The sequence below is a fragment of the Cryptotermes secundus genome, unplaced genomic scaffold, assembly GCF_002891405.2.
Source record: "Cryptotermes secundus unplaced genomic scaffold, Csec_1.0 scaffold1713, whole genome shotgun sequence".
NCBI lineage: Eukaryota > Metazoa > Arthropoda > Insecta > Blattodea > Kalotermitidae > Cryptotermes > Cryptotermes secundus.
The window spans coordinates 194,064-203,220 of NW_019729938.1; the positions used below are offsets into that span (position 1 = coordinate 194,064).

At 39.2% G+C, this 9,157-nt stretch overlaps 1 protein-coding gene across 4 annotated transcripts in view; it reads left to right on the plus strand.

The window, feature by feature from the left end:
* The window catches only part of LOC111865896 (beta-secretase 1), a 24,492-nt gene that overhangs the window by 8,428 nt on the left and 6,907 nt on the right, over positions 1–9,157 (plus strand). For all 4 annotated transcript variants that reach the window (XM_023854332.2, XM_023854334.2, XM_023854331.2 and 1 more), the window contains exon 7: positions 4,890–5,081. In XM_023854332.2, the coding sequence (XP_023710100.1) occupies positions 4,890–5,081 (192 nt within the window). The remainder of the gene's footprint in view (positions 1–4,889; positions 5,082–9,157) is intronic.

Genomic DNA, 9,157 nt, shown 5'->3' on the forward strand with positions numbered 1-9,157 from the left:
GTAGGTTGCGCATGAGATCACGGCTAGTGTGACATCACCACACTCAAGTACAAACAGATAACAGTCACAGCTGACTGTCCACAGTGCGTGGACCTGCAAGAAGACCACACTTTTCTCGGGCCATTATCTCCGTAACCGTTCAACTTTGGACATAGGTGTTTTGGGTTATATCAGCATACTTTAACATAAGGAACACCCTCCCGAAGTTTGGTCCATTCCTCCTGGGACACTCTGTATATACCCATAAATTAAGGCTCTGTTGGTAATTTAGTTACTTATTTTATCAGAATGTTTATTTGAAACAGAATTTTGTGCGCCCAACAATTTTTGGGGGGGATGCTACATGTGACACACATGTCTTACCATTTATGACATGGCAGTCTTGACAGTGCCATATCCAGAATGATATTTCCGTATGGAACAGTGAGTTTCTGGCCAAGCAGTAAACTAGGAATTAAAAAGGTTTGTACAGAAAGTTCCGTTGCATGAACTCCAGTTGTTAAGAGCTAATATGTGGTGTGTTCAAAAAGTATTGAACCTTCTTTTTTCCCCGCGTAAAACAATGAAGCGCGGGAGGCTCCCTTCGGTGGAGATGTGGAGGGGACAGTCATGCGCAGTCGTGAATTTTTTCCCACCCACAGAAAGCGTCAGTCGCTGGCAGTCGGCCTATGAGTGAGGACGTGTAGTGAGCTCTCGTCGGATTCCAGTAAGGTGTAAAATGACGGAACAACATGAGCAGTGATATTGCATCAAATTTTTCCAAAAGCTTCGCGATACCCAAGTGAAAACCATTCGCAAGATTCAACAGGCTTTCGGGGATGATGCCATGAGCAACTCACTGATAAAGGAGTGGTACAACCGCTTCAAAGATGGCCGCACATCAGTGGACAGCGAACCGCGTTCAGGCAGACCCTCAACAAGCCGAAATGAGAATGTCATTGAGCAAGTGCGGACTTTGGTCATGGAGGACCGTCGTATCACAGTCCAAGAACTTGTGAATGAGGTAGGGGTAAGCATTGGATCGGTACATTCAATTTTGACCGAGGATTTGGGCATGAGGAGAGTGTCCGCGAAATTCGTACCAAAACTGCTAACAATGGAGCAGAATCAGCGCCATCTGGAAATTGCACAGGACATGCTGGACAATGCAAATAGTAACCCCAACTTTCTGAACACTGTGATCACAGGCGATGAGTTGTGGGTTTATGGGTACGACCTGGAAACCAAGATGCAGTCGTCACAGTGGAAACATCCAATATCCCCGAGGCCAAAAAAGCACGGCAGGTCCCCTGCAATGTCAAGGTCATGTTGGCCGTTTTCTTCGACTCCCGTGGGGTTGTGCATCATGAGTATGCAGCACAAGGCCAAACCATCACAAAGGAATACTACCAGGAGGTCCTTCGTGATGCTGTGCGGTGCAAACGACCGGATCTGTGGGCAGCAAAAACTTGGCAGCTCCATCATGATAACACACCCGCCCATTCTGCGCATCTGATTCAGACTTTCATCGCCAAACACAACATCCCTGTGGTTCGTCAGGCTCCCTACTCCCCCGACATGGCTCCGTTTGACTTTTGGCTATTTCCCAAGCTGAAAATGCTGCTGAAAGGAACACATTTGAGTCAAGAGAAGACATCATGTGGAATGCGACGGCCCAGCTGATCACCATTCCAAAAGACGCGTTCCAGAAGTGTTTCCNTTCCAACAATGGCGGAAGTGCTGGGAGAAGTGTGTGCATTACCAAGGAGACTACTTTGAAGGGGATTAGGGTTTTGTACCTCCAAATCAATAAATGTATTTCTGCCGACCAAAGGTTCGATACTTTTTGAACACACCACGTATTCAAACTGGCTCAAGGTCACATCTGTTAGTGGGGTTAGCAGTTAGTGATGTCCAACCTTCTGGTTCTGGTACCATAGTATTATTTAAGAGCTAATAGTCTCAAGTATTATTACTATTACAGTCTTGCCATGGTTTTGTGACTCCTGGTATTAACACTCGATGCACTCTGCCTCAAAACAGTTTTGGCTGATAAAGTCACATGCTTGACAGGCATGTTGCCGAAGTCTGCTTTGAAAGTGATTCACTTGTTGATTCCTTCTGCTGCTAGGTCTACTGATACCCATACCACTGTGTGTCTGTGACTACATGTTTCGGTGTTTACTGGCAACAGCACTTCATTCTCCCCCCACCCCCAAGCTTGCACATGTACGGGGATGGAACCACAGACTGTTTACATATATCTGTTCTCTCTTTTGAGGTGGATTACAAAGTATATGTCAATAATTTTGAAATTAAGCATTTTACCTTGTATTCCATTTCAGTGAATAGCTTTAGCACTATCATATGCAGATATTAACAGATATATTGTCAGCTTCTTAATTATTCTTGATAGTCTGTTATTAGCTCCCAAATTTTCAGCTGCTGTTACACTAGTACATCCATATTTGTCATGGTCTGCATCCACAAATTGTTTGTCCCATAAAGAGTTCTTTTCCATTACGAGAAAGTAAAGTCACCTAACAGTGGCCAGCCAATATGAATATCCCAGTGCTGTCCAAGGTTAATCCTCAGTTGGTGGGATATTCTCATGTCAATGAGTATTAACACTTTGCAGACCAGCAATTGAAATATTTAAATCACCCTGGGGACTGGCATTTTTAAACCTACTACCCTAACTTGTGCACTGTTCACTTTAAAAATTAATATAAAATCTCCTAATTAATTTTATGTACTAAAATTTTTGGAGAACACTTACCAATGCTTCTAGAAATGCTTGAGAAAATGATATTTCTGGAAACATTCCTCTTTGTGAAGTGGCATTACACAGAACTTGCACATGTAGACAGTCATACTCCTTTTTTTGTGTACTGTGCAAACACAGCATTGCCTAGAAGGCTGCTTCCCCTTGGCATATTCACTCTTCACAGTTTTCACAAGGGTATGTTTCCGCATATCACCCGAGAGTCGCCCAGGGGGTTCAAAATGAGGCCTGTGTGGGGTGGGAGTAGACGGCCCTGGTCATACTAAGACTGTGTCTGCCGCTGGTTCTGCCGCCACCATGTGGTCTGTAGCCCAGGCTTTTGCCACATTCAGCAGAAATACCTTGTATTTCAATTTTGAATGAGGGTTTAGATTTTTGAAAACCAAAAATGAATTGAAAATGGCACAATTTATAAGCCACAAGGCAACTTTCTTTGTCCACTTTACTGTTTTCTGAGGAACAGAATAATAGGCCAAGTACTGATCGGCCCTATCAACTCCCTTCATGAACATATTATACTCGGAAATTCAAACAGGCTTCTTTACCTGTCCATGTCTCCTTTGAACATCAACCATGCTCGAATTGTGAATTGTGGAAATCATATTCACAACATGAGTATCCCTCCAGGACTGAAGAAGAATATCCCCCTTCCTCCTGAATGTTGTTTCACCACGTTTCAGGGATTTACATTCCTCTTTCAGATCTTGAGGAAGGCCTCTGTTCACCCTAATTGTTCCTCAAACACATACTTTTCTCGAAATAGGTGTTCTGCAGTTGCCACACTGTTATAATAATTGTCTTGATAGACATGGTAATTTTGATCAAGATAGGGTTCCAAAATGGAAAGAATAGTTTCTTGTAATTTCTTTCCTTCACCAGAATAAATTTCTAAATTTCCAATATAGCCTGAAGTGCTTTCAGTAACTACACGAACAAGTAGGCCATACTTTGTAAGTTTCCCAGGATTATATGTTCACATACAAAACCTTCCCCTCCAAGGAATCACAGATTTGTCCAAAGACAGCTGTTGGTTTGGATTATAAACTGTCTGAAATTTCTGAATGAAAAAGTTCAATAAGGGCTGAATTTTGAAAAGCCTGCTTGTTGATTGTGGTTGCAGTTCATTATCATTGAAATGCAAACACCACCAAATTTGCTCAAATCTCTTACGGCTCATTAGTTTGCTGAAAATTGGAATTTCTAAAAATGGATCTGTTGACCAATACTCTTTGAGATTATCCCTCCTTGTATGGCCCATTAGAAAGATTATTGCAAAAAATTTTCTCATTTCTGCTGAAGTGACATCCACCCACTTCAACGCCTTATAACTTCTGTCATAATGTTCATGGTGTTGGAGATAGTATCTGTTAGTTTCCTGGCATAGCGTGTCAAAGAAACTATCTCCAAAAAACAGTTCCACTACTTCAGATATTTGTGTTGGGTCTGATGGAATTTGCTTCACCCCTGGATTTCCAGTAAACTGTCCCAAAGCAGGTGTTTTGTCTACTTTTTCCCCATGTGGCTCTCCCCGCAATGTTGCTACCCGCACTTTCGTCAGAGCTACTGTCGCTTTCACTGTCTGTGGCCACACTCACTAACAGATTGTGAGTCACTATCACTAGCAGACTCACAAGGGACGTCAGATAGCTCATCAGAGAACAAGTCAGATATTTCTTGTTCTCCGAGAAAACGCTTGGACCTCAACCTCTTCCGACCTTGATCCATTTTCCACTAGTAACTTCCTGCCTGGTACATGCAGCTGGAAGATGAACAAAGGCATTTTCTTTTGGAGTGAGAAAGGAAAACTGACTATGAAGCAAACATTCAGGAGGTCTGTCACGCACCAGTCTTGCGTCTGCCTGGCGCCAGTGCAAGGTATAGTGTGTTTCAACATAATGTGTCCTAAAGTCATAATAATATGCCACCGGTCTGCCATGTTTAAAAGCACAAAGTGTTAAGATATGATGCTGTGTAGTCTAGTAGGAATGTACCAATATTTTGGAAGGATCTGGTAGCCTCCATATTTAGGGTAAAGGGAGTCAGGTTCCTACCAATCTACATCACATTATGTCTCAAAAAACAAAATATAATCTTATTATTGCTCACTTATCCACTCTGTCTTCAGGTATTCAGCATGGTGGTGAAGCTGTTAAACTCTTCCCTTATGGATCTGAGTGTGCCTATTTCCAGTGACTTTTTGGTTCTCCAGAAAATGTACTGCTGGAATGATCCGGTGGACTGGGCTCACTTCCCCAACATAAGCCTTTCCTTAGCTCATTTTGACAACTCATACATTGTTCTGGAGCTGTCTCCCCAGGTATGCAGTCCTGCTTACAGTAAGTAGACCTATCAGAACATGCACCTAACCTAATGTTTTTTCCTTAGCCTTGGACAGTACTCCACAGTATTCCAGGCAGAAGTGCAGTAGAAAATATAGATAGGAGATAATAAAATTAGAGACTTATCTGATCAATCTGACAGTCTGGCAGTGATTAAAGCAACTTAACAATTACGGCATGAATTCTAAACTGCTATGAGACTGTAATCATGCCTTATAAAACTGTCTGAGCATAACAGAGTTCAGCCGGTCTGGGTTCTGAGTCACAGGGTAATAAAATTGCTGACCACTTCCCAAGAATGGGATTTGTATGTTCATACACGTATAGCACCTGAACTGACGTGTCATCTCAACATGAGTTTCCAAGAAGGTCACCAGGCACTTGACGAACAATTAAGTAAAAAAGCAGTGGGAATCGATATTAGGTCTCAAACAGGTGAAGGGTTTTCTTCAGAGACTCTGTAAGAAAAGGATTAGGGAACTGTTAGAATCAAATAGGAACTAGCCGAGATGGGTGACAGGACTATTTACAGGGTGTTATCACCTGAAGGACACTTTTTAAAGTTGGGACAAGTCAATGGTCCAACTTGCAAAATGTACCAGAAGAAAGGTGAACATGCATCACATTGCCTAATTCACCACAAGGTTTTAGGTAACTTATGATTTCATCACCCAAGACTTGTTGAAGCACTATGCTACAAGCAGGAAGGTCGCAGGATTGAATCCCGATGAGGTCATTGGATTTTTTCAATTGACCTAATCCTTCCAGCCTCACTATGGCCCTAGAGTCAACTCAACCTCTAACAAAAAATGAGCACCAGGAATATTCTTGGGGATAAAGGGCAGCTGATGCACAGGGCTGGCAACCTTACCACCATATATGAGCTGATTGTCTAGAAAATGTGGGAACCTCAACATCTCACAACCCTATGGGCCTCCAAGGCCTGTTATAGGGATACCTTTACTTTTAAGTAAGACTTTACTTTATTGAATCAGGTAACTACTTAAACACCCCCCCCTTCCCCCAATTGAGTAAAGTGTTACACGTCATTCAAAATGTGAGCTCGTTGAGAACTAATTATCATTATCGTTTATTTACATGTCAAAAATCCTTTACAAGGTCATAAGACTCAGGATATAGACAAACAGTCCAATATAACAAATATAATAATTACAAAAAATATAATACATGTTAAAATATTTATGTAAACATAAGTTTAAAATTATAAAATTTGTAATTCAACTTTTCATTACTTACGTATATAATCCCAATAAAATCAATTATCAGTCTTTTTAACCCTGTAATCAAAAAATTCATCAATACCATAAAATGAATATAAATGGAGAAATTGTAATAGTGCTTTCTTGAATCGATTTTTGTTTCTGGATAACTGTTTTATTTTGCTTGGAAGACTATTATAAATTTTGATTCCAAAATACTGTGGACCTTTGTGAAATGCTGTTAGATTTGACAAGGGGAGATGCAAATTTGAACTATTTCTTGTTACAGTTGTATATATATCTAAATTTTCTGCAAATAAATCCATATTATTAACTACAAACATCATCAAAGAATATATATATCGAGAGGGCAGTGGTAATATTTTCAATTGGCTAAAGATTTTTTTACATGAATCTCTGTTTCCAGCTCCCACCATTATTCGAACAGCTCTCTTCTGCAATTTAAAAACGCACATACTGAGAGTTCTATTTCCCCAAAAAATCAAACCGTAAGACATTACTGAGTGGAAAAAGGCNTATCATCAGCAAATAGCACAACTGATGTATTTGATGGGACAGAACACTGTATAAAGGAGGGTAAGTCATTTACATAAATCAAAAACAATAGCGGTCCCAAAATCGATCCTTGAGGAACACCTTTATCAGTTTTGCCCCAATTTGATAATTTATTGTTAAATTTTACCGTTTGGTATCTATTTTCTAAATATGACTCAATCAGAGAATACATCACGCCGCTTACACCATAATATTTCATTTTAACCAATAATATATCATGGTTCACACAATCAAAAGCCTTCTCCAAGTCAAAAAATATACCACCACTTTTCCTTTTATTATTTAAGGCCAACAATATCATTTGTTAATTTGTAAGTTGCATTTATAGTTGATGTGTTCTTCCTAAATCCAAACTGACAATTTGAGAGGATATTATTTATAATAATAATGATGTTCAGATATACACAAGATATCTGGTAGATCTGGATACAAGGAAGCCAGTAACTCATCAATTTTAAATTCTAGACCGCAAATGTTTTGATGATAAATTTTTAAAAATTGTCTAAGGTTTTTGCTGTTTACTAATGAATTGATTTTTCCATCTTGGGTAATTTTTGAACAATCTTTAGTTTGTGTGAAAATCTTATTAGAATTATTGCTACCATTCTGGTTTACATTGACCATAAAAAATCATTCTGTTTTGCAGATGTTGAGTTTTTTATCCTATTTGATTGACGAGTTGATCCTAACTTAGGCATCACCTTAACCGATTTTTCGTTATTAATTTTACCATTTAAGCCCTGAGTTACTTTGAGTTCAGAGACATTCGTCTTTTCTATGTTCTTAGACCTACTATTTCCTTTGTCGCCTATCTCCAGAGGTGAAGATCCGATTAGTTCCGTCAAATTCAAAACTTCTTTGTTCTCCTTGTCAGAACTATTCAAGTTATCTTCATCCATTTTTTCACCAGGACCATAAATACTTTCCAGCTCAACACACTTAGAGTTATCTTCATCCATATCAGAGTTTTATCTTGTTCCCTTATCCTTACTGGTGGTGATCCAACTATTTCAATTAAGTCAATTAACTCTTCATTGTCCTCACTGAGCACTTTTGAATCAGCAACACTGCAATATGCTTCCTTTTTTGACAGGCTTACATTCTGATCCCTTGGTTTTTTCATCACTGACTCATTTTTCTGTTCATATTCCATGTGGCCATTTTCATTTTCCTTTATCCAAGGTAGAGGAGTAGCTGGCAGTGTTAGTAATCTTGATAAAATGAGTAAGATGCTAGAGGCCTATTTAGTATTTGTAATCCAAAGTTTGCCTTTAAAATTCATATGCAAACCATGAGAGGTAAAATGTTCTCTATTTTCACTTATACTACAGACATGTACACGATCAAAAGTTTTCATTTGCTTCTGTAACTTTCTATTAAACAATTTTACTTCCTTATTAACACATGATTCAGCTTGAAGATCAAAGCGATGGGGAACACATGTTATAAAGACATTGGTTTTAGTTAAAAGTCTGATAAGTTTCACAGTAGATCTTAACCCTTCCTTGGTTTCATTCCTAGCTATATCCCTTGCACCACCCCAGATAATCACCACGTCTCTTTTGGAAAGTTTTTCAGCCTTTATGTACTTATAATCAATAATGTTACTCACGTTCGCATTAGGTTTCGAAATCCCAGTAACACTGAATTTGTTTCCTAAGATGCATGCCAATTTTTCAGAACAACCTTTCACATGGCTGTCACCCAGAATAATAATTTTATGTTTATTTAAATCATCACTTGTTGGCCCCAATAAGGGTTTAGACTTGATTATATCACCATCATGCTGAGAGGCTGAGTCTTGATAGTCACTTATGGGTTGAAATCTATTTTCAGTTAATGGAGAGTATGCAGTGAGATGCTTATAATTAGTCAAAACCTTCTTTGGTTGAATTGTTGAAAGTTTATTATGCCGCACTTCCTTCCGTCCACTGACATTATCATTTGAGGTACTTTGTTTTAAATCAGAATTTCTATTTACACCGTTTGTTAGGTTACCTTCATTCACAGAGTCTCTAAGTTTATTTTGAATTTCGTCTTGCAGTATCCTAACTATTTCTTGGGTAGATTTTAATTAATTTAAAATCACTTTTATATCATCCTTCGTTTTTGAACACTTTGCACACAAATTCTTATCATTATCACCGTTATTTTGACTCAGATGATGAACAATAATATCCTGCAACACATCATCGGCTGTCATCTTATCATGAAGAGAAGATGCAGAAGAGAATGAAGAGGGGGGGGGGGGGGGGGGC